The 25706-nt window shown below is 43.0% G+C and overlaps 4 protein-coding genes across 5 annotated transcripts; 2 read left to right on the top strand and 2 right to left on the bottom strand.

Moving 5' to 3' along the window:
* Positions 1–7227: 7227 nt before the first annotated feature.
* mrpl40 (mitochondrial ribosomal protein L40) lies at positions 7228–11041 on the bottom strand. 2 transcript variants are annotated; one of them, XM_029763245.1, is made up of 5 exons: positions 10917–11041; positions 8839–8922; positions 8541–8696; positions 8084–8165; positions 7228–7934 (listed from the first exon to the last, which is right to left on the bottom strand). In XM_029763245.1, exons 2-5 carry the CDS (start codon positions 8913–8915, stop codon positions 7707–7709), a joined length of 543 nt encoding a protein of 180 aa, XP_029619105.1. In that variant the 5' UTR covers positions 8916–8922; positions 10917–11041; the 3' UTR covers positions 7228–7706. The 2 variants fall into 2 exon arrangements, with proteins under 2 accessions (XP_029619105.1, XP_029619104.1); XM_029763244.1 differs by lacking the exon at positions 10917–11041 and adding an exon at positions 10184–10389.
* Positions 11042–11247: 206 nt separating this feature from the next.
* acaa2 (acetyl-CoA acyltransferase 2) lies at positions 11248–15757 on the top strand. The gene is made up of 10 exons (XM_029763243.1): positions 11248–11366; positions 12041–12207; positions 12299–12427; positions 12960–13076; positions 13215–13362; positions 13578–13753; positions 13918–14047; positions 14173–14243; positions 14432–14586; positions 14911–15757. Exons 1-10 carry the CDS (start codon positions 11351–11353, stop codon positions 14993–14995), a joined length of 1194 nt encoding a protein of 397 aa, XP_029619103.1. The 5' UTR covers positions 11248–11350; the 3' UTR covers positions 14996–15757.
* Positions 15758–17383: 1626 nt separating this feature from the next.
* On the top strand, positions 17384–21496 carry LOC115200292 (60S ribosomal protein L6). Its single transcript, XM_029763241.1, has 7 exons — positions 17384–17402; positions 18324–18473; positions 18702–18800; positions 19087–19230; positions 20144–20192; positions 20430–20614; positions 21307–21496. Exons 2-7 carry the CDS (start codon positions 18324–18326, stop codon positions 21457–21459), a joined length of 780 nt encoding a protein of 259 aa, XP_029619101.1. The 5' UTR covers positions 17384–17402; the 3' UTR covers positions 21460–21496.
* Positions 21497–22842: 1346 nt separating this feature from the next.
* Positions 22843–25706, bottom strand: LOC115200293 (dynein light chain 1, cytoplasmic). Its single transcript, XM_029763242.1, has 3 exons — positions 25576–25706; positions 24607–24745; positions 22843–23225 (listed from the first exon to the last, which is right to left on the bottom strand). The coding sequence occupies exons 2-3, from the start codon at positions 24736–24738 to the stop codon at positions 23088–23090; spliced, it is 270 nt and encodes an 89-aa protein (XP_029619102.1). The 5' UTR covers positions 24739–24745; positions 25576–25706; the 3' UTR covers positions 22843–23087.

Below are 25706 nucleotides of genomic sequence, written 5' to 3'. Positions count from 1 at the left end.
TATTTTTTATGTAAACATAATGGAATTCTGATTAGTTATAGGTAAATGAATACACAAGCCAAATGTGTATGCTGTTTTCCTTATCACTATAATCTAGTAGTAATTTAGTAGTAGAGGTAATTTCCTTTATGCCCCATTCTACACACACAGCCTAGATTATAGGCACTGAACCATTTACAGGACAATAATAAAAGTAACATATAGGATTCAACCCTATCACAGAGTGAATAAATGTAGAGCGCTTGTAGACTTTAAGAAAAAAAAATTAAGTGACAGTTTCCTCAGTACGTGCTTAAAGAAAGTCATATCACAAAGATCACAGATGACAGTGCCCACCAAATCTATGACAATAGAGAATGAATTGTAAGCACCAAAGTGTGTTTGTCAAAATAATATCTGAAAATGTCAGTTGTTGAACATAATACTTCTATTTGCAATAGCAATTTATGATATATGCAGTTGAGGAATATTCCATGTGCCAACACTACATGTAGGATGGACATAAGACATTCACACATACAGTATTTTTTTATTTATTAAATGTTTTCTTTCACCTTTATTTAACCAGGTAGGCCAATTGAGAACAAGTTCTCATTTACAACTGCGACCTGGCCAAGATAAAGCAAAGCAGTGTGACACAAACAACAACACAGAGTTACACATGGAATAAACAAATGTACAGTCAATAACACAATAGAAAAGTCTACATACAGTGTGTGCAAATGAAGTAAGATAAGGGAGGTAAGGCAATAAATAGGCCGTAGTGGCGAAATAATTACAATTTCGCAAATAAACACTGGAGTGATAGAGACTGGAGTGATAGATGTGCTGAAGATGAATGTGCAAGTAGAGATACTGGGGTGCAAAGGAGCAAAAAAAAATAACATATATAAATATAATAAATAACAATATGGGGATGAGGTAGTTGGATGGGCTATTTACAGATGGGCTATGTACAGGTGCAATGATCTGTAAGCTGCTCTGATAGCTGATGCTTAAAGCTAGTGAGGGAGATATGACTCTCCAGCTTCAGTGATTTTTGCAATTCGTTCCAGTCATTGGCAGCAGAGAACTGGAAGGAAAGGCGGCCAAAGGAGGAATTGGTTTTGGGGGTGACCAGTGAAATATACCTGCTGGAGTGTGTGCTACGGGTGGGTGCTGCTATGGTGACCAGTGAGCTGAGATAAGGCGAGGCTTTACCTAGCAAAGACTTAGAAATGACCTGGAGCCAGTGGGTTTGGCAAAGAATATGAAGCGAGGGCCAGCCAACGAGAGCATACAGGTTGCAGTGGTGAGTAGTATATGGGGCTTTGGTGATGAAACGGATGGCACTGTGATAGACTGCATCCAATTTGCTGAGTAGTGTTGGAGGCTATTTTGTAAATGACATCGCCGAAGTCAAGGATCGGTAGGATAGTCAGTTTTACGAGGGTATGTTTGGCAGCATGAGTGAAGGATGCTTTGTTGTGAAATAGGAAACCGATTCTAGATTTAATTTTGGATTGGAGATGCTTAATGTGAGTCCTGAAGGAAAGTTTACAGTCTAACCAGACACCTAGGTATGTGTAGTTGTCCACATATTCTAAGTCAGAACCGTCCAGAGTAGTGATGCTAGGCAGGTGGGCAGGTGCGGGCAGCGATCAGTTGAAGAGCATGCATTTAGTTTTCCTTGCGTTTAAGAGCACGGAACAAGAGTTGTATGGTTAGTTAACACGGTGTCCAAAGAAGGGCCAGAAGTATACTGAATTGTGTCGTCTGCGTAGAAGTGGATCAGAGAATCACCAGCCACAAGAGCGACATCATTGATGTATACAGAGAAAAGAGTCAACCTGAGAATTGAACCCTGTGGCACCCCCATAGAGACTGCCAGAGGTCCGGACAACAGGCCCTCCGATTTGACACACTGAACTCTATCTGAGAAGTAGTTGGTGAACCAGGCGAGGCAGTCATTTGAGAAACCAAGGCTGTTGAGTCTGCCAATAAGTTCCTAACTTCCCTGAAAAGTTGCATACCGCGGGGGCTTTTCGATGCTAATGCAATACGCCACAGGATGTTTTTGTGCTGGTCAAGGGCAGTCAGGTCTGGAGTGAACCAAGGGCTATATCTGTTCCTGGTTCTACATTTTTTTAATGGGGCATGCTTATTTAAGATGGTGAGGAAAGCACTTTTAAAGAATAACCAGGCATCCTTTACTGATGGAATGAGGTCAATATCTTTCCAGGATACCCGGGCCAAGTCAATTAGAAAGGCCTGCTTGCAGAAGTGTTTTAGGAAGCGTTTGACAGTGATGAGGGGTGGTCGTTTGACCGCGGACCCATTACGGACGCAGGCAATGAGGCAGTGATTGCTGAGATCCTGGTTGAAGACAGCAGAGGTGTATTTAGAGGACAGGTTGGTCAGGATGATATCTATGAGGGTGCCCGAGTTTATGGATTTGGGGTTGTACCTGGTAGGTTCCATGATAATTTGGGTGAGATTGAGGGCATCTAGCTTAGATTGTAGGACGGCCGGGGTGTTAAGCATATCCCAGTTTAGGTCACCTAGCAGTACAAACTCTGAAGATAAATGGGGGGCAATTAATTCACATATGGTGTCCAGGGCGCAGCTGGGGGCTGAGGGGGGTCTGTATCAAGCGGCAACAGTGAGAGACTTATTTCTGGAAAGGTGGATTTTTAAAAGTAGAAGCTTGAACTGTTTGGGCACAGACCTGGATAGCATGACAGACCTCTGCAGTAGATTGCAACTCCACCGCCTTTGGCAGTTCTGTCTTGGGGAAAATGTATACACATACATAGAGGCATTTTCAGCTGTGATTTTACCACTCAGAATCCAGAATGGATATGACAATATGGCCAGCACAGGACCTAATACACCCTTACAACAATCTACTTTTTGATCTTCTTGACTTCTTATCTGGTTAACTGCTACTATGTGTCAAGAAAAGAGCCCCATTTAGGGGTTAGTGTACTCCAGTAAAAAAGGGCTGGTTTAGATTAAAAACTATTGCCCTGTGTCCCCGTTCATAGGGGCATGAGAGACTCGTCACTGGTAGAATTGAGTTGGCACTTTATTGGCCAAAACACCCACAGACCCACAAGGTTGAGGTTACTCATGGACAGTAATTAGTCTTTTTTTTTGGGCGTTAATGCATTGTGTCTTCCAACTGTCCAAGTATGGGATCCAAAGTGTTAGGAAATATTTGTTCCCATAAATACAAAGGAGGATGTCTCTCCTCATACCTCTGGCACTTTAGTCAGACTGCCAGACTGTGCACCACAGAGCCAATCAGGAGAGAATACATACAGGTCAACGGTGCCAATTGAAAGTCAAGGGGTGTGTCTGTGCCTTTTGGGGTGTGAGGGGTGTGTCTTTGCCTTTATTACACTTATGAATGTATGTAAAATGCTAATATGTATTAGATACAGTACAATTGAATAACTAAGACCTGATTTTGAATGTAGCGTGTTCCGATTCCTCCTTCTCTTTCTGTCCAGCAGGGTCAACCAAAAACAATAGGCCTGATGGTTCATGCAGATACTGGGGAAGCAATATAGAAATATATTGATCCCTTAAATGATTTTACTATTAAATTACCCATATCACAACCCTCATACCTCTTCACAAAAATCTACCTAAATCAATTTTGGAAAAAGGATTTTACTCACAAAAGATGTAGGAATTTATTTTTCCAGTTAGAAATAGTAGGCCATGCATCAGATAATTATTTTCAACAGAAAAACCAACCCTCAAATGCACTATTACATTGTGTAAGTTGTCTCAGGTGGCTTGTGAATGCACTCAAATATCAAGTCATTATCAGGTTATGTAAACTGTGTTCTAATACTCAACGTAGAAGGATTTGTCTTAATGTACAGTATATGAAAGTTATGCTATGAAAAAGATTATTTCACGTTATCAAGCTCACTCTGACTGACAAATCACTGCCTATTACTGTGATTAAAAAGAGCATATGAAACATTGATTTTCATGAGGCCTACCTGTGCGCATTCCTTTAAGCACCTCTGTTTGAACACCTCTCCTGTCCTTGATCCATACCACATACAGCCATTTGCGGATCTTTTCAGGGTCCATGTGAAAGATAGTTATTGCGAGGCTGGAACATTTGTTAACTTCAAAACATTGTTTTAACACCCATGTGAAATGAAGGCCTGCAAAGCTTACAGATTTAAGTCTAATAGCATGATATGAAAGTAGAAAAACATCAGAGTGTGCGATATGAAGGTATAGTCAGTGGACATTCTGAACCTTGTTTGAGGTCAGTAGGTCATATGACCAAGGAGCTATTGAAATTCTAAATGTTGAAAAATGTATGTAAAATCTTGTGAGATGAAAATGGACAAACTAAAGGGCGTGTGATATAAAGGGGTGGTCAGTGGACGTTCTGAACCTTGTTTGAGTCAAGTAAGTCACATGACCAATGAGCTATTGAAATTCGAATGTAAAAAAGGTTTGTACTTTGTTTACGCTCCATAACCAATTCAACTAGGAATACAAAATGCTGCTCACATTTCCACATGTTTATTAGCTTTGGGAAACTAATTAATGTCCAAATCTTGAAAATAAGACCTGTGCAATGTTGTGCGCAATTTTTCCAACATAATGACACTTATTTGGAGTCTGTGGCCCAAGTGGTTTGAAAGCCCGAATATCCGTCGAATATCCAACTTGAAACTGTCTTTATACCGGTCTGACACCGGACTACCGGTAAGATTCATAATGAAAAATTATGTGACAGGTGAAATGAACGCGATCTTCTTTATCCCCTAACATATTGCACAAGTTGACTTCAGGTATTTACTTAAAGTACCTACAAATATTCACATTTATAATAACAAAAACGAAGAAATCGTTTTGACTGTATTGAAAAACCATCCCATGACTATTTCCAAATACCTCGTTATACGGTATATACGGCATGCCACCCAAGGCTACTAATTACCTGTAATTATGATCTCCCTAGCCACCCCGGACCTGTGATGACTACTGGCGTGAATTCAGACCCTGCAAAAGCCTGTGGAACCGTTTCCATAACTACTATACGCATGGCACATCCCCCTCCTGCTGGCAGTGGAAGGAAGACTACTACACGTCGAGAGTGGGAGAAGAACCCAAGTCCAGAGACCAAGGTAAAGTTGAGCACACAATCAGCACTTTTTCTGTGAGGGGGAAACGGCCTAAGCAGCACAGGAACCAGCAGTCCTGCATTTACAGGGCAAATGCCATCAACATCCAGAAATATTGGCTACAGCTTGCTTATGAACAGGAAATTGTGAAAGATCTCTCTTGCACTGTCCCCTAACCATCTCTGTCTGTCCTCCCCCTACCCCGGGAGTCATTACAGCAGAGTGAGAGGAACCGGATGGTGGAGCAGAGAAAGTTCACCCCAGCCCCAGGACTCCCAGTCTTAACCATCCCGAGTTAACACTGCCATGGCCCTAAACATGGCCAAACCAACCACAATGTAGCATCTAAGATCTGTTAATTTACGTAAACTAAATCACAGTAGAGTTGTGGCTAGTAAACCATGGCCCTGTGGCTTATTCAGACTAATCTATTGACATTGCATCTATAATTATGTATAGAGCTTGTAAAAGTTGTATTTGTTCATGACAGAATGTCTGTTCTACACAATTTATTACATCTGAATGTTCTGTAATTTAGCTGAATATGCCCCCTGCAGAGGGTGTGAAGGCTTTTTGTTTTAAACACTATTGGTTCAGTTGGCTGGGGAAAACCCTGCTCTCCAGGACCACCAAAACCACTCTGTCATAAATGGTTTCTTCCCAGAGGTATCCAGTGTAATCCAATGGTATGAAGAGAGTGTACCTCTACTGCTTGTGTAACCGATGTGAAATGGCTAGCTAGTTAGCAGGGTGTGCGCTAATAGCGTTTCAATCGGTGACGTCACTCGCTCTGAGACCTTGAAGTAGTTGTTCCCCATGCTCTGCAAGGGCCACGGCTTTTGTGGAGCGATGGGTAACGATGCTTTGAGGGTGGCTGTTGTCAATGTGTGCAGGAGGTCCCTGGTTCGAGCCCAGGTAGGGGCGAGGAGAGGGACGGAAGCTAAACTATTACACTTGAAAGTCACAGCGTTCTACACCGAGATCAATAACGCAAGTATTGATTGTGAAAATGTGCTTTGTATTATCTCCATAAATTATACAAATTAAGATATGTGTGTGTCTGTATACTGAGCAATAATATCCACTCACCGGCCAGTTTATTAGGACCCCCCCTTGCCCCCAGAACAGCCTGAATTATCTGGGGCATTCTACAAGGTGTCTGAAACATTCCACAGTGATGTTGGTCCATGCTGACGCGATGGCATCGCACAGTTGCTGCAGATTGGACGGCGGTACATTGTTGCAAAACAGCTCGTTCCAGCTCATTCCTAAGATGATCTATTGGGTTGAGGTCTGGGGACTGCGCAGGCCACTCAAGTAAACTGAACTCGCTGTCATGTTCCAGGCAATGTTTTCCACTGCTAAATTTTCAAGCGTTGGTGACCGCGTGCCCACTGGAGCAGCTTCTTGTTTTTAGCTGATAGGAGTGGAACCCGGTGTGGTCGTCTGCTACAATAGCCCATCCGTGACAAGGATCAATGAGTTGTGCGTTCCGAGATGCCGTTCTGCATACTACTGTTGTACTGCACCGTTATTTGTCCGTTTGTGGACCGCCTGTTAGCTTGGACGATTCTTGCCCTTCTTCAATCTCTCTCATTAACGAGCTGTTTTCTCTCACAGGACTGCATGTTTTTTGTTTGTCGCACCATTCTCGGTAAACCCTAGAAACTGTTGTGAGTGAAAAGCTCAGGAGGGCGGCCGTTTCTGATACAGGGTCCGGCGCGCCTGGCACCGACAATCATGCCATGCTCAAAGTCGCTTAGATCACTCGTTTTGCCCATTCTAATGTTCAATCGAACAGTAACTGAATGCTTCGAAGCCTGTCTGCTTTATATAACAAGCCACGGCCAGGTGAGTGTAGGAGCGATCCATTTTCATGAACGGGGTGGTGTACCTAACAAACTGGCCAGTGAGTGTATTTTGATGAATAGCTAAAATAATTACTGTATTGGCAAAAGGGTAACCGCACCATACCATACAGTATTCTGGGTCGCACCAGTGGTCTGACTTTTTTTATACTGTTTAGGTCATTGTGTGGAAAGAGACAAGTGAGTTTCTCTACCTATTGAAATGGAGGCCAGCGTTTCTGTAACACCATTACACAGGCTCTTTGTCTTTATTATTTCACAGGATACTTCATCTACAGTCTGTTATATACATTCAAATGCTTATCAAAAAAAAAGGGAATCCTTTTTCAACCCTCTGGTATGTTTTACTTACAGGTTGTATTTAAACCTATGACGTTTATGAATGTAACAATACAGTACAGAATGTGAATCACTTTCTGAGTGTGAATTGAAACTTGTTCCATGACAGGGCAGTTGTCAATATGATGAATATGACAGGGTCATGGTCCTCTGGTCGGTAAGCGGTTGAAATACCCTTTGAATGAGACATCCATCCACTATTGGTGGCCGGGAGGTTGTTCTGAGCTTTCATGTCTAATCTATTTTCATAAACATGCTGGTCAAATATTTAGTCTGTCCAAATCACGTAAAGACCAGGGGATGTAATAACCATGTCAACACATGTTACGCCCACAATGTTAATGCTGCCACCCTCTCACTGGGTGTAGACTTTGGTGATGTTGTTGTATTTGCCTTCAGGTGCCTCATACTGGGCCTTGGGCGGTGTGTAGCTGGGTCCCTGGTGGTTGAATGGGAAGAGCAAGGGGTCTGGCCTCAGTGCTGCCTGGTAGAGCTCCTCTGACTCCAGCCTCAGCTCCTCCAGAGCCTCCCTCTGGGCCTCCACAGCTAGGCCTACTGCCTCCATCTCTGCCCGGTGTTGGGTCTGCTCGTAGCAGAAAGAAGTCAAAATGCAGCACAGAAACTGGGTATATCAAAATGTCCACAAAAAAGGTACTGTTAATGGCTGCTCACTGATTTCTGCTTCCAAATATGACTGTAGTGATAGAGTTTAAACCACAAGATCACATTTACCTGTTTGTAGCGGGACCACTCCTTCAGCAGTAGAGCCCGACGTTCACTCTCTTCAAAGGTAAGCTGAGGAGCACCACGCACCCTAGGGAAAATGAACAAATAGAGTAGGGACCTATTCAGGTGTACATTGGGACAGAGAAATTCATTTGGATTGCACTAATAGTGTGTCACTCAACAGAACAATCGGTTAAGCACAGCATCACTCAATTTCAATCCATCTCAGCTGGTTTTGGTGTGTTTCTAAGACTATTGCTGGAGATCCCTATGGTAAGCAGGGTTCAAACTAAGCCACTATTGACTGTTGGGGGTGAAGCAACAGTAAATATTCCAAGCTTATGGATGTGCCTACTTCAATGGTAGGGTGTGCCCACCATAGTAACTCATGGTGGTGCCCTGATTTTGTATGGGAATGTCAGCCACTTCATTAATTTAAACACTAAAGGTGTGTGAGCCATACCTGGTCTCATCCATGTATTTGGCTGGGGTTGTAAAGTCTTCAATAGGAATGAGCTCAGGAGGAACTCTCTCCAGCTTCTTCAATTTCTTCTTCAGTCTCTCTCTCACCATCTGCTCTCTACGAGGGTCCACTTTCTTCTTCTTCTTGGGCTCTGCTCTGTTAGAGCACATGCAGGCAGAATGAGTGAAAGTTGAGCTTGTAGTGCATTTATAACAAATGGTGCCTATAGCAAACTGCAAAGAGAGTCAAAGTGCACCAGAGAACAAACCCTTTATAGACAAAAGGATCTTCAACTTACCTTAGCGGCGCAGATGTCTTCAATGTGAGGACAGATGCAAACCAAGGACCTTGACTGACATGACCGTCCACTCCCATCAAAGAGCTGTGCAGAACAACATACAAAATCAGAGGAAGGGAAGAACTACTAGTTAGCTCAATCTAGCCACTGTAACAGATCAAATCAAGCTTTATAAAGCACATTTCAGACATGGAATGCAATGCGGTGTGCTTTACAGGAAAAAATAAATGAAAATAAAAGCTGAAGTATTTACTACACAACAAACATGATAAAAAACAAAAAGAATGACAAACTGAACAACCAAAAAGCACCCTAAGAAAAGGCAAAGCTGAAAAGATGTGTTTTAAGAACTCTTTTATGTCTACAGTTTCAGCCCCCCTCAGGTACGCTATTCCAGAGGCTGGGGGCATAATAACTAACGGCTGCCTGCCTCTTGGTCCTAGGCTTTGGGATAGTTAAAAGGCCAGTTCCAGATGACCTGAGGACCCACTGGGTACATGTATTGTGGTGCACAATTGTCGATAGATTTGTTTTAAACAATAGAATTATCTTTAAATTAATTCTAAAACTCACAGGCAGCCAGTGCAGAGACCTTAAAACCAGTGTAATGTGTGCTCTCCGTCTGGTCTTGGTCAGTATCCGTGCTAGAGAATTCTGTAGGTTTTGCAGTTGACCAATGGCTTTCTTTGGTAGACCAGACAGGATAGCATTACAGTAGTCTAGCCTGCTTGTAATAAAAGCATGGATGAGCCTCTCTGTATCAGCCTGAGAGAAATGGTCTCACCTTGGCAATGTTCCTTAGGTGGTAAAAAAGCTATTTTGGTCACATTCCTAATGTGTGATTCAACATTTTGTTCAGAATCTAAAACAACACCTAGGTTTTGTACCTGGTGTTTTATTCGTATTGACAGTGAATTAAAATGTGCAGCTAGATTTTCTCTCTGTGCTTTGGCTCCAACAATAAGTACCTCGGTCTTGTGTTGATTTAGCTTGAGGAAGTTGTGAGCCATCCAAGTATTTAATTCACTAATACAGTCTAATAATTTATCCGTGGAGCTAAAATCTTCTGGTGACACAGAAATGTACATTTGTGTATTGTCTGCGTTGCAGTGAAAATCAAACCTGTGCCTTCTGATAACTGCCAATAGGTAACATATATAAACTGAACAGTACCGGACCCAAAATCGAACCTTGTGGAACTCCACTGCAGTGAATAGATAACGTAGTTAGCTAACTGGCTTAGGTTTTAGCATACAGCTGGATGAGAAAAGAAAACATGTTCAACTGCTGTAGCTAACGTTAGCTAGCTTGCCTATGCTAACCAGAATTGCATGAGACAACTCACCTAACGTTAGTTGGCACTGCAGTCTGTCGGGACAATACCCTACACAGGGCACGCGATACAGCAATGGACATGATCGATATACTATTTAATTACTATTCAATCCAATCAGATAAAAGTTATTCACGTGTATCAACACATTTTATCATTGCTGTCCCCTTGACAGCCGCAGTAACTTGAAACAGACGTAAATTTAGCTCGTGCTTCACATGGACACTTTCGATCCCATTGTTGTAGCTCAACTCGGTCTCAGAGCATGTCGTATTATCTGTACGTAAATACACTCCATTGTTATGATATGTTACGTTTAGTATGGTTGCATAAGACAGATGGTTACTTAGGTGGTTGGTCGAGGTGAGTGGGTGGGTGTATAACGTAAACGTTAGCAACACATTTGTGCTAATCAGCAACTTTTCCACTACTTACAACTTTGGGACTTCTTAGCATGTTAGCTAACCCTTCTCCTATCCTTAACCTATATCCTACATTTAACCCTAACCCTAAACTCTAGCCACCTAGCTAGAATTCGTAACATATTGAGAGTTTTGAAATTCGTAATATATAACACGTTTAACAAATTCGTAAAGTATTGTACGTTTGCATTTTCGTAATATATAATGTATTTAGTATATTTGTAACATATTGTACGTTTTGCTAATTCGTAAGATATAATATGAATTGTAATTCGTAACATATCATACAAATGGGTGATGGACATCCACAAATTAATACATACCATACGAAAGTAGAATATCATACTAAATGGAGTGTCCTGGATAAATAAATATTGTCCAAGGAACCATTTAACATTTCCTTACAGAAACATGTTGATCAGAGTTATTTTGTCGAATGTTGTTATCTCAATGATTAGATATAGATTATTTAGGCAAAAGGTCAAATTTCCATTAGTTACCACAGCCTCAAAGTCTAAATGGTCTATATCGTAAAACAAGAATGTGCTTTTTTGTCATAGTTTAAGGTTAGGCATACGGTTAGCAGTGTGGTTAAAGTTAGGTTTAAAAGCACCCTTTAAGAAGATAAATTGTAGAAATAGGCGGGGTTTATGACTTTGTGGCTGTGGTAACTAGTGACGACCCAACATTGCCAGAGTTTGACTCCCGGTTCAAACAGATACATTGACCTTCGTGGACGTAAGGAGGAATCAACGGTATGTCACTGCTCAGAAGTAAGTAATATTATGGTATTTTCGATAAACCACGCGCCACGAAATGCATGTTTTAGTTTTCTGCCAATATGTTTTTCTTGCTCTGCAAAAGTGTCTGCGTAGTAACGTTGATAGTTTGTCTGTCTGCCAAATTATAACCAGCTGCTCCAGACAGTCGACAAAGTTCAAACTATTGTTCATGGCTAGTTGCTCACTACTGACTATAGCCTACATTTGTGAATTTAAACATTGTGTTCCCCTTTTAGAGTTGTCACCGTTTAGCCTCTCCAGCTGTGATCATTATTCTGAATGAATGAATGTAAGACTGACAGCTGTCATTTAGTCTCTACATGTAAACATATGTATTTGTTGTCAAGTGTCTGCCCGCCACATATTCAACAACTGACAGTTGCCTCTATCGTTTCATTTCTAAAGGCTAGGTGAGTTGGAAATGAATGTAGGGTGAAGGTGACCGTGGCACTATTCATAGTTGCATTAGAATTGCAATGACACTGCAGTGGAGTTTTATGATAGGACTCTCAAACGTTTATGCACTTTCATCAGGCAGTGAGTGTAGGCAAGATGGCCTTTTTTCAAGTCTAATATTTGTACTGTTTTGTCACTCAAACCATGTCCAAAGCTGCAGTAAAGCTTGATTAGTCACCTCACACCGACTCCTCTTTCTCTCCATCCAGATGTGTTTATTGTGTCTGCTAAGCGGACCCCGTTTGGAACCTACGGTGGGGTGCTGAAGGACCACAGTGCAACAGACCTAGCAGAGCATGCATCCAAGGCTGCCCTTGCTGCTGGGGGAGTGGCACCTGAGCTTGTCAACAGTGTCATCTTTGGAAACGTAATGCAGGTGGGTCTAAAACTCCAAAGAGCAAGCTGAGGCGAGGGTAAACTAGGAAGGAAATGTGAGCTGACTTAAGGCAGATTTTCTTTCTCTCCAGAGTTCTGCAGATGCTCCATACATTGCCCGTCACGTGGGCCTGAGGTGTGGGGTGCCCATTCCAGTGCCTGCTCTCACCGTGAACCGCCTGTGTGGGTCCGGCTTTCAGTCAATCATCAATGGAGCTCAGGTACAGTAGACACACTGTAAGCACTAAGACTCTACATAGTCTAACTGTTGCACTCCACTGAGCATTTCTTCAAGTATCTCTGTCTGAACTGGACTCCTGCCCACTGTACACAATATATTTTTTTATTATTTTGCAAAGTTTTTGGTCACAGAGACCTCAGGAAAGTTCTTTCTGCCGCAGTGTCACCTACCCTTTTGTTTGTAGGTGCATGTGTAACAGTGTAGGTTCTGTCCCTCTCTTCGCCCCAACCTGGGATCGAACCAGGGACCCTTGCACACATCAACAACTGACACCCACGAAGCATCGTTACCCATCGCGTCACAAAAGCCGCGGCCCTTGCAACGCAAGGGGAACAACCACTTCAGGTTTCAGAGCGAGTGATGTCACTGATTGAAACGCTATTTGCGCGCACCACCGCTAACTAACTAGCCATTTCACATTGGTTACACATGGTTTCTGCCTCTGCTGATTGCTTAGGAACATTAGCAGCCTTGTGCGTTTGTCCCCTTTAAGACCCTGTATGTCTCTGTAGGAAATCTGTTTGAAGGATTCAGAGGTGGTGCTGTGTGGAGGCTCGGAGAGCATGAGCCAGGCGCCATACGCTGTCCGCAATGTCCGCTTCGGAACCAAGTTCGGACTTGACCTCAAGGTATTGAATTAAAAAACGAGGTGGGGTAAGAACCGTGTGTGTGTGGTTTTGATCATTTTTGACTGCAAGAGCCCTTTAACAGCTGCTCTAAACCAATGCCAAGGACTAAACTAAAGTGTTCTGTATTCTTTGTCTCAGCTAGAGGACACTCTGTGGGCGGGGCTTACTGACCTGCACATTAAGATCCCCATGGGCATCACAGCAGAGAACCTGGCAGTGAAATATGAGATCAGCAGAGACGACTGTGACAAATACGCACACCAGACCCAGCAGAGGTGGAAGGCAGGTGAGAGGTCAACCCTTAACATAACTAAGCTTACATGTTTACAATCCTTACTTAAGGCATGAAGACTGTCCTGATATAATAAGGAATTCCTGATTCTGTCCTCTGTAAACCAGAAATACTTCTGCATCTTGTCATGACAATGAACAGTTTTTCCAGATTTCTATCTGAATGCTGACTACATCACTGACTTTGTCTGTGTGTGCTCTAAACCTTAGCCCATGAGGCGGGCCACTACACGGCAGAGGTTGCACCCATCGACGTGAAGGCAAAGAAGGGAAAAGTACCCATGACCCAGGATGAGCACCCTCGCCCCCAGACCACCCTGGAGCAGATGGCTAGACTACCCCCTGTCTTCAAAAAGGGAGGAACGGTCACTGCCGCCAACGCATCAGTGAGTACTTAACAAAAGTGATTCACTTCTGGATCCAAGCCCTTTCACCCAGTTCCTACCAACTCTTGCCAACAGAGTATCACATTCAGTCTGTCCCCAAGCACACTGGTTTTAAATGGCGTGCAGATAATTTGTGTGCTAGTTTTGAATGTACTGTTCAACAGGGTGTGTCTGACGGTGCTGCTGCTGTGGTGATAGCCAGTGAGGAAGCTGTGAAGGAGCACAAGCTCACCCCATTGGCAAGAATAGTGGCCTATCACGTCTCCGGCTGTGACCCAAGCATTATGGGAATAGGTGGGTGACTGGCAACAAATTTCTCATATACTTGATGAAAACATATGATACAGCCAAATATAGTCCTTTCTAGCATGGCCATCTAGTGGTTTCTGTTGGTAAGGTTCTGGCATTCTCCCCCTCAGGCCCAGTCCCAGCCATCACAGAAGCCCTGAAGAAAGCAGGTCTCACCCTCCAAGACATGGATCTGGTGGAGGTATGCTTGTCTAAGTTCATGAATAGGAACTGATGCAGGAAATCGCAGATATTGTGTTGCCTTGTTTTGCTTTACTCAATCTCCTTCTTGTAGCACACCCTATAGAATTGACTTCCTCCTTCTCACTTGCTCTGTTTCTTTGTCCTGCGCCGACTTCTCATGTCCTCTCACCTTTTGCTGTCTCTCAGGTGAATGAGGCATTTGCTGCTCAGTACCTGGCGGTTGCCAAGGCATTGGGTCTGGACCCAGAGAAGAGTAATGCTGATGGGGGGGCTATTGCCATCGGCCACCCCCTGGGAGCCTCTGGAGCACGCATCACTGCTCACCTGGTCCACGAGCTCAGGTAACCCCACCACACCAGTAGTCTTCTTACTGCGCAGAGCACTTAACACTTAATATGTAGTTCAACAAACTGTCTAATCAAATCTTGAAAAAAATGTGTCCTATGTAAGGGAACAGGTAAGAGGTTTTTAATTAAGCAATAAAGCCTGAGGGGGGTTGTGGTGTATCTGACCAATATACCACGGCTAAAGGCTGTTCTATACCACAGCTTTCAGCCAATCAGCATACAGGAACTAAACCAATAAATAACACAATTCAATGGCTGAGCAATTCATATCTCACAGATGAGTGATTTCCATTTGTGGTTTTGCTCTCTCTCCTTCAGGCGGATTGGAGGAAAGTATGCTGTGGGATCAGCTTGCATCGGTGGTGGTCAGGGTATTGCCATAATTATAGAGAACACTCACTGAGGAACCGATTAAACCATCCACACTCAGAAGGGTACTTAGAATACCATCCACACTCTTAAAACACATCACACCTTACATACTCAATAGAGTACATGCCATATACACACTCGAATTAGACCTTAGATTTTTGTCCAATGTAGAGTTTTCTTAGTATCGACTTGAAATGTAAGAATATCCACTTCCAATGTAAAAACATTAAGTTCTTTGTATGTTTGACCCACACTTCAAATTAGAAAAGACTCCAGCATCTACACAAAGGAGAAAAGAAAATGCAAAGATCTCATAATTACTCCAGAAAATGGCTGCTGTTTCTCTGAACACAGAAGACAATGGTATTTGTATGTTTAGGAACAAATGTCTGAAACTCCCTCCTTTCTTGGATGTTTCATATTCCTTCTACCTTTTTCTAGACTGTATGGTTGCCATACATGAATGTTTATCTGCTTAAAGAGGCCTTGTGAATCTGAAGGATTAACTCCTGTTTTTGTAAGTCTCTTTGCCTTGGAGACAATGCTAGCTCATAGCAGGACATACCATTTACCTCTCGCTGTAGCATATGAATAGTTGAGGTGAGTGTATGAGGTAACCAATGTAAAGTAATTGCCTCATTTATCCAGAATTTCTTGCCTGAATTATCACTCCTTTGCACGGCTCACCATTGCCTTAATTACTGGATATATATGTAAGACGTGTGTGTATGCTGTCAGGTTGCCTGTAAAGATCTTTTTTTATGATTAAAGTGAAAAATCTGGGATTCACAAATTGTCATGTTGGTGATTTCTTTATGGAGTAGCATGTAGTAGTTACTAGGTCTATTTCACTGTACACTGCATGTTAACTAAAGGCATTATGTGGACACCCCTTCAAAGTAGTGGCTTCAGCTGTTTCAGCCACACATGCAATTTCCATAGACAAACATTGGCCATAGAATGGCCTTCCTGACAAGCTCAGTGACTTTTAATGTGGCACCGTCATAGGATGCCAGCTTTCTAACAAGTCAGTTTGTCAAATTTCTGCCCTGCTAGAGCTGCCCCGGTCAACTGTAAGTGCTGTTCTTGTGAAGTGGCAACGTCTAAGGACAACAGCGGCCCAGCCGTGAAGTTCTAGGCCACACCAGCTCAAGGAACTGCACGGCCGAGTGCTGTAACATGTACAAATTATCTTTGGTTGCAATACTCACTACTGAGTTCCAACCTACCTCTGGAAGCAACGTCAGCACAAGAACTGTTGGTCGGGAGCTTCATGAAATGGGATTCCATGGCCGAGCAGCCACACGCAAGCCCGTGTGCAATGCCAAGCGTCGGCCGGAGTAGTGTAAAGCTCGCCGCCATTCGACTCTGGAGCAGTGGAAATGCGTTCTCTGGAGTAATGAATCACGCTTCACCACCTGGCAGTCCGACAGACAAATCTGGGTTTGGCGGAAGCCAGGAGAACGCTACCGGGTCTATAGAGAAATGGTTTGCATAGTGCCAACTGTAAAGTTTGGAGGAGGAATAATGGTCTTGTGCTGTTTTTCATGGTTTGGGCTAGGCCCCTTAGTTACAGTGAAGGGATATCTTAACACTACAACATACAATGACATTCTAGACGATTCTGTGCTTCCAACTTTGTGGCAACAGTTTGGGGAAGGACCTTTCCTGTTTCAGCATGACAATGCCCCCATGCACAAAGTGAGGTCCATGTAGGAATGGTTTGTTGTGCTCGGTGTGGAAGAACTTGACTGACCTGAACAGAGCCCTGACCTCAACCCCATCAAATACCTTTTGGATGAATTGGACCGCTGACTGCGAGCCAGACCTAATCATCCAGCATTAGTGCCCAATCTCACGAATTATTTTTGTAGCTGAATGGAAGCAAGTCCACACAATGTTCCAAGATCTAATGGAAAGCCTTCCCATTAGAATGGAGGCTGTTATAGCAGCAAAGGGGGGACCAACTCCGTATTAATGGCCATGATATTTGGATTGAGATATTTGATGAGCAAGTGTCCACATACTTTTGGTCATGTAATGTATCTCAGGCTCCACATCAATATAGCAATGTGCTGCTCTGTGCAGTGGGTCTGCAATGAAGGTGACCTGGACCGCCACCGTAATCTTGGTCCTGGAAACTGGTCCTATGTGACTATAGATACAAATATTTTCGTAGACAGCTCATTAGTTGATAATGATTGCTGGAACTTACAAAGTTACAAATATGAACATTACTCTTATCAGACAAATACAGCAGTCATAGATTTCATTTACAATGTTTATTGACTATAAATTGTTTTATTTTATTGATGAATTAGTTGTTTCTCAAAGGACTACAAGGGCCAAGATTTGTTTGCGTTGTTTACGTCAACGTCAAATGCAACGTGCTTATATACGTAACTTCCCCGGATGTCGGTCTTTTTTTCATAGCAAAGGTAAGAATGGCTTCTCACCACACTACTGCATAAATGTAATCGGTGTTCATCGATACAAAATGCACCAAATAACCACATCCAATTTATACGGGGCTATTGATTATGTCCTTAAGAGTCTTTATGTTTGAATATGGTTGTTTTGTGTGTGTGATGACTTGTAAATAAATAGCGTTATGTTTCGTAAGCGTAGGCCCGCTGCCTGCTACATATCTCAACGCGTTGTAATTCTTGAGCAGATTTCAGATTTGGCCCATGTTTAATTTCTATTCACTGGTTACGGTAATAACTTATCATATCCTCTGACTTCCCGTGTGTAATGGCATATTATAGAGAATTACTGAAAACGACCAAAACGTGAGGGCTAGCCGACGTGGTTTCTAAGGTGAATGGTACGTTGGCTACCACTTGTCATGCCGATTAATGCCAATGCTTGCGTGTACACTTTCTCCAGTCATTTTAAGGTGTTTTCTCAATTGCGTAAAATAAGTAATTAACTTGTCTGTTGAAATGTCCGTTTTTACCTGCACACTTGTGTTATGTTACCAAGTTGCAGAAATGTTCATGACATGCTAGTGTTGCAGTGGCAGGCAATCACCCAGTGATGGGGCCTGCTCATTTAGCTCTATTATTGGAATAATTTGACCATAGTTTACAGCCAAGTATTTTGTTTACCCGTTCTTGAATATCTGAAGTCACAATGTGCTTAGCAAAAAAATTGGATAGGTTTGGTGTGCTAACATCAGACTAGCTGTCACGTTCTGTTTCAGCACCATATTGAAAGTAGCTAACTAACCAGCATCAGTCATTCATGATCCACTAGTAATGAATGTTCGACCATTGAATTACTACAATACTAGAAATATTGCTCAATTGTAGAATTATCCATGGGTTTAACCCATTCTGCTCCCCGTCTCTCCCCAGATGGCAGAGGGAGACAAGAAGAAGGTGGCCAAGAAGGCTCACTGCAGCCGAAACCCTGTCCTGGCCAGGGGCATCGGTCGCTACTCTCGCTCCGCCATGTATGCCCGAAGGGCCATGTACAAGAGGAAGACCAAGACCACTGAGACCAAGGTGAGACGGGAGGCACACCGAATGGGGGAAGTGGTCACTTTGGTTCTCTAGATTGAACCTGTTAAACTTGTTTGGACCCCAGGAAGAGTAAGGCAGCAGCTAATGGAGATCCCTAATAAATACTAACAGGTTCAGGGTTTATTAAAAACTAGATGTTGGTTAATGTCGAGTCATATTTCTTTGTGTAGTGTACGGAAAGCATCAACATGCTGTCGGTACTTGTTTTAGATTGAGAAGAAGCTGAAGGTCAAGATCCCATCCACCATCACAAAGACTGTTGGCGGTGACAAGAATGGAGGCACTCGCGTTGTCAAGATGCGCAAAATGGTGAGTCTTTCGCTCACTCAAACATTGTTTCCCAAATTGAGGTTGGCATCAAGTTTCTCTTGGGTCGTTGTAACCATTGCTGGATTTTGTAGCTTGCTACCACATTCAGCAGATGAAGATTCCGGTTTGAAACGGATTTGATCTGTCGTATACACAAAAATGCTGATTTTGACCTTTTCATCGGTTCAATATACTGCCTACAGTTAGGTCTGGTAGCAAGATGTGGCGTTGCTTAATTCTACACTTGTGAAGTTGTGTAATATCCCTTAACTCATGTTTGCCCCAGCCCCGTTACTACCCCACAGAGGATGTGGCCCGTAAACTGAAGAACCATGGTAAGAAGCCCTTCAGCCAGCATAAGAGGAACCTGCGTGCCACCATCACCCCAGGAACCGTGCTTGTACTGCTCACTGGACGCCACCGCGGAAAGGTTAGATCGCATGCATTAATACTCATGCATGCACACATGTGTCATGGAGTTGAATCATACCGTAACCTCACTCCAGCTACACCACCTTAAACTGTCCTTGTTCTGCTGACTGGATGCCAGTGCAGGAAGGTGAGAACCCTCATGGCCAAACTCATGACACTGCTCTTACTCATATATATCTGTTGCTTTCACACACTGAGGCTTACTCACTGTAGAATTATTTTGCAACCAATAATATTGCAGATTGTGTGCTGTGCATATGAATTTAAAACCCTTGTTGCTCTGCTGCCCTTTTGCGCCCTACATGTGATAAGCTGCCTGGTACTCCCACACTGACAAATCAGTTCACCTTTTGCCCACACATAGAAACACGCACACATACAAGCCTCACACAGGCGTACTGCTGGCATACTACAGTAGTTTCCACACACAGGACTGCGCCCACACACTGAATTCACCCAGCAGGCCCTGCTGCTATGGTGTCAGCTTTGAAGTGCGGCTCAATTGCCAGAGGACACTCGCAGCATTGTATTGGGAGCACATAAATGTGTAAAGTGGAACATTTTCATTAAACTCAAGTTGATAAACATCTGAACAGATTTGTTAAAGATTTATGTAATGTGTTTCCCTATACATTTAAATTGGCAGTGACCTAGTACAATTTTTGTTGTACTTTTCTTGTGGATAGTTTTGTTAATGCTCTTTATTCTAATAGAAAGCCACAAGTTTGATGGTTTCAGCTGTGGCACTTGATTTTACCAGTAAGGAAGAATCCGGTGGGTTTGCGCTGGGCTGGAACTAAAGCCTGTATACCCTGTTTCAGGATCAGGGCTGGTGATCCCTACTGTAGCATGTACATGTGGTAGATGTTGTCCTGTGCAATCCAGTGACTGACTCTTCTCTCTCCTCTCAGCGTGTTGTGTTCCTGAAGCAGCTCTCCAGTGGTCTCCTGCTTGTAACTGGTAAGAACAACCAGTGCTTTCTTTGAAATATTGTTATTCATCACGGTGGATTGGCAAAACATGTGTTGCATAAAGTTAGTTATTTTCAGAATGTCCAGTGAGATTTTATTTTCAGAATGTCTGCAGCTGCAGTACCTCACCAGGTATCCATACCTACCTTGGTGTGATGTTTTGAAAATATGCTCTTCTTGCTATTTCAGTTGTAACTCAATCCTCCACTCGCTCTCCAACTTTTAGGTCCCCTGGCCCTGAACCGTGTCCCCCTGCGCAGGGCACACCAAAAGTTTGTCATCGCCACCACAACCAAGGTTGACATCTCTGGCATGAAGATCCCCAAGACTCTGTCAGACGCCTACTTCAAGAAGAAGAGGCTGAGGAGACCCCGCCACCAGGAGGGAGAGATTTTTGACACAGAAAAAGAGGTGAACCCCACATTAGACATACACAACCTATACATACTTGCAAACCCTTCTGGGATTTACAAACTGGTGGGGGGAGTAGAGGTGAGGGGTAACTATTGAAGGTTGTCATTGGACTGGTAGCGTACAAGCAGTGTGCACATAATAAATCGGGGTAGGCAGCTAGATTCAGCTGTGGGCCGATTTGTCAGAGTAGATGGTTGACGGGCAGTAGCAGTAACATAATTATAATAACTGGTACACTGCAAATTGACCACAAAAAGAGATTGGCTTTTAAAATAATTTTATACCTTGATTACATTTAGACACGATCACGTTTCCTTTTAAAAATGTATTAGTGGGAATACTTGGTAAACAGATTTCCTAAATAAAACACATTTTTAGCTGGATTCCTGGTGTTTTTACTTGCGAGCTGGTTTTGGCCTGCGGACCCTGTTGCCGACCCTTGTACTAGATGCACAACGTGTATAAATCCCTCATTCCTAAGAATGTTATTTGAAGAATGCAGTCAGTTTATCCGGACAGCTCAAATCTTTCACTTGGATGGATCTTTTGTTCAATAAATGGTAGATAACTACTTTCCTCTTTGGTTGTGGCAAAAAAAAAACTAGGTTGGAAATAGAAAATGCTTTTAATTGGTAGGCAACAAGCTGAAGTTCTCTGACAATCTCTTACCTTGCTCCCCCCCTCCACAGAAGTACCAGTTGACAGAGCAGAGGAAGGAGGACCAGAAGACTGTAGACTCTCAGTTGCTGCCCCTCATTAAGAAGGTTCCCCAGCTGAAGGGTTACCTGCGCTCCTCTTTCTGCCTCTCCAACGGTGTCTACCCTCACAAACTGGTTTTCTAAATGTTGTAATAAAGAGTACCACCACAGTCCTATCCCACCTTCTGGCTGTATGTGATTGTGTATTGATGGGCTATTGAAGTTGAGGCGGGGTTTGAATTCTTCAGAATCTTTGTGTCCTGGTAGAGCCCAAGCGGCACCCTTTTAATTCAAACCTCTCAATGGGGTTGTGGCGGCAGGCTGGGCTGTCGCCAAGGCATTCAGTGAGCTTCAGGTGTTTGGTTGCTGTCATTGAAGTCTGTCTACCTAATCCTGGCTTAGGTTTGCCAAATCAGTTTCCAGTTGGCTTTCATTCATCCCTTCACTAGTATCGATTGAAGAGCTTTTAGTCAATTGGCACTGAAGTATTCATGATTAAACGGTTTGACTAAATACATTAACCTCCCATAGGATGTTGGGACATGCAAAACAGCAACTCTTTCGATCTTGCCTGTGTATAAAGGACAGATGTAGTTTAACTTGGGCCACACAAGTTACGGACCTTGTTTCTAGGTCTGGACACTGGCCGCGTTGGCTACCCACATGTTCGCTGTCAATGCTAGCTAGAACTAACTCTTGTGGCAGACATTAACATTTCATTGGTTGCAGCCCATTGGGCACACGTCCTTAAATGGTTATTCAAATACCTGTAAATGAAATTTGTGGAGTATTAGGTTTCTAAATAAACTTCCTATGGAGACGCTTTTACAATGATCTTCAAATACATTGTGACGACCACATGCAAGCGTTGCCATTCTTTGCTATACATTTTGCCCCAATTGGAGGATATGAGGTCCTGATGAAGGAACACGACCGTGTAAACAAAATGGTTAACGACGCGAGTACCCCCGACGGTCTGAATTATTTTTAGGTCTGGACTAGAGATCCTATAAATCCCATTCTATGGTCTGGCCCAAGAAACTGCTATAGGAATGTATGGGTAAGATATATTCCCTGGTTTGACTAGAAGTAACCGAAAGGTTGCTAGAACGAAGCCCCGAGCTGACAGGTAAAATCTGTTAACCCACTGTCCCTATACCGTCATTGTAAATAAGTGTTTACTTACCTAGTTAAACGTTAAATAAACAATTAAAAAGCCGTTCGCTGTAGCCATCTAACCCGCAGACCGAAAAACTATTACAAGTACCTGGAAGAGCTTATGCCCTGGTGGCAGATTTTGGCAAAGAGCCCTTTACCTCTTCATGTGATCTTTGACATTTACCTGAGCTAGTGCAATTTATGGTTAAGTGAGTTAGATTCACCTATTTTCACCCACCGCATGTAGTTTCTGGTTATCATATATTAAATGGCCTCTTACACAATCAGTGCTGTCATTCTATCAACTTGGACAATCCACATAGCACAAATGAGTGAACATAAGTAGCAAAAATAAAGTACTCCAAAAGTTAAACCCAGAGCCAAACGATATCACTTTAATAAAAATAAAAAAGAACCGGTGACATCAAATCTACTGTAGTAGAAAACAAAAATAAATACAAGTGTTTAATCTCACATGGCCATGTTTTTTTTCTTAAAGAGGAACAAAGCAGCACAGAAAAAGGCAGTCCCCATTGACCAGGATGATACAGCCTTTCTGTCGAGTCAGTATTTAATGGTCAGTTGGTGTTGAAGGGGCTGGGGCCACTGGCCGTTTAGCCAGACTTGAAAAGCAGGATGGCCACCTGGCCCAAGTAGAAGTAGATGAAATGCTTGGTCTCATGGGTCACGTAGCTGCCAAAGTTCCTCCCTACGATGCAATGCCAGGTGGGATTGTACTTCTTGTCAAACTCCTGGGAGGGGCAGAGAGGAATGCAGTGATGAATCAGACATGCATTCATTGAGGAAACCATTAAGTGAGCTACTGAACAAAATTAGTTGGTCCCATGTTTCATTAGCTGAAATAAAAGATCCCAGAAATGTTCCACGTGCATCTCAAATTTGTTTACAATACCTGTTACAGCTTCTCATTTGCCAAGAAATGTTTTATTTCACCGTTAGGCTAGTTGAGGACAAGTTATCTGGTTTTCATTTACAACTACAACCTGGAATCCATCAAATTTGATTTGTCACATGCAGATACAATAGGTGTAGACCTTATAAGCCCTTAACCAACAATGCAGCTAAGAAAATAAGTGTTAAGAAAAAAGTAATTAGAGAGCAGCAGTAAAATAACAATAGCGAGGGTATATACAGGGGGCACCGGTTAGTCAAGGTAATATGTACATGTAGGCAGAGTTACAAGTGACTATGCATAGATAAACAGAGCGTAGCAGCAGCGTGTTCAGGAGTCTTATGGCTTGTGGGGTAGAAGCTGTTAAGAGGTCTTTTGGACCTAGACTTGGCGCTCCAGTACCGCACGGTAGCAGAGAGAACAGTCTGACTAGGGTGGCTGGAGTCTGACAATTTTTAGGGCCTTCCTCTGACACCGCCTAGTATAGAGGCCCTGGATGGCAGGAAGCTTGGCCCCAGTGATGTACTGGGCCTTATGCACTACCCTCTGTAGTGCCTTGCAGTGGGAGTCCGAGCAGTTGCCATAACATACAACCCGTCAGGATGCTCTCGATGGTGTAGCTGTAAAACCTTTTGAGGATCTGAGGACCCACGCCAAATCTTTTCAGTCTCTTGAGGGGGAATAGGTTTTGTCATACCCTCTTCACAACTATCTTGGTGTGCTTGGACCATGTTAGTCTGTTGGTAATGTAGACACATAGGAACTCAAGTGACACCTCTTCCACTGAGATGCAGTGCCTTAGACCACTACGCCACTCGGGAGCTGTAACTGTACCTAGTAAATAATTTCATATAGTTTGCCCTTGATTTACAGTAAACCAGTAACTTGTAAGTCAGGCAGCTAACGTTTAGTATGAAGGTCTGACTATTTTAACGCAATTTCATACCAAAACCTGGGATAACATCCCTTTACCCGTGTATGCAATTAAACGGATCCTTTGAGCGTCTAACACACATCGCAAACTCAAATCAATCCCCCGCAGCCCAGAGTGTAACTTCTGGCCAAACAGGTGAGCATTTTTTAAAGTATTGACCTTGGGCAAATCGATGTATTAGGAGCTAGATTCCACAAAGCCTGGTCTCAGCACAACGCTGTTAGTGAAGTTCAGTGACTTCCATGGACCACAGACCATGTTACTCATTGAACTGTCATCTGGGTACCTTCTTGATGTATGCAGCGATGTCTTTCTCGATGTTGTACTTCTCCAGTGCCTGCGTGGCGCACTCCACTGCGTCCTGCTGCATCTCCTCCGACATGTCCGCATTTTTTATGACTGCTTTTCTGTCAGACATGGTTGCCCTAGGAGACCAAAACACATCACGGTATTAATGGCATGGGAGGATCAACCTGGTCTCACCCAGCATTTAACGGTACTCAATTCTTCTATAAAGAGCTTGGCGTGTTAAGGCTCATCCACTAGTAGCTAAAGCTGCATCTTCAGATCAGAGCTTAACACACAAAGCACCACTTGGCCTGTTGCCATGTAAATAAGTTACATAATAACAGGCACATGGCATCCCTGGGAACTATTATTTTATCAACGTTGCATAACAATTTCCATCACCGCTACTGCGCAGTTTCTATGGATACGCTTCTAAAGTTAATTGCTAGCTAGAATTCTTATCTTCTCCAAAGAACGTATGTGAAATTTTCCACATCACCACTCGGGAGGGGGATGACCTTTGCTTTGATAAATATCTAGTTTGCTAGCTAGTTAACGTTAGTTGTCAAGATTGTTACAGACAAAAAAAAACAAAGACAGCTAAGTTATACAGTAGCTAGCTAATACCGTTTTCCCAAATGAGTCGATTTAAAATGAGCTAACGTTAACATTCTGTGCAAACAGCATTGTTTTCCTTTAAGTGTAAAACTGGTGCTAACAAGTCATTATGTCACGATATTAGCTAGATGTCAACATTGTCAGACAGCTGTCAATAATTTCAATCTAACGTTAGCTAGCTTGCAGGTGAATCAACGTCAATTACCATTGTGTGCCACTCAGACGCAAATAACCGTTTCAACTGTAACGTTACTTATCAATTCAGAGAGCAAATTAATAATAGACCACCTCCTCCACTATGAGCAAATGACAACGATCGACATCTCATAATAGCCAAGCTATTTTTTACCTAATTAATCCAACGCCGGTTGTCTCCGCTGTATGGACGCTTGGTTTCACAGCTACAACTCCCGCTAAGTAGTGGTTGTCAGAAAGTAATGTGGGTGTGTAACTGACCAGACCTGATCGCACCTATCTCCT

This window comes from Salmo trutta, chromosome 9 (assembly GCF_901001165.1).
Source record: "Salmo trutta chromosome 9, fSalTru1.1, whole genome shotgun sequence".
Lineage (NCBI taxonomy): Eukaryota > Metazoa > Chordata > Actinopteri > Salmoniformes > Salmonidae > Salmo > Salmo trutta.
The sequence above is the reverse complement of the archived record's forward strand: the minus strand, read 5'-3'. Positions and strand labels throughout refer to the sequence as shown.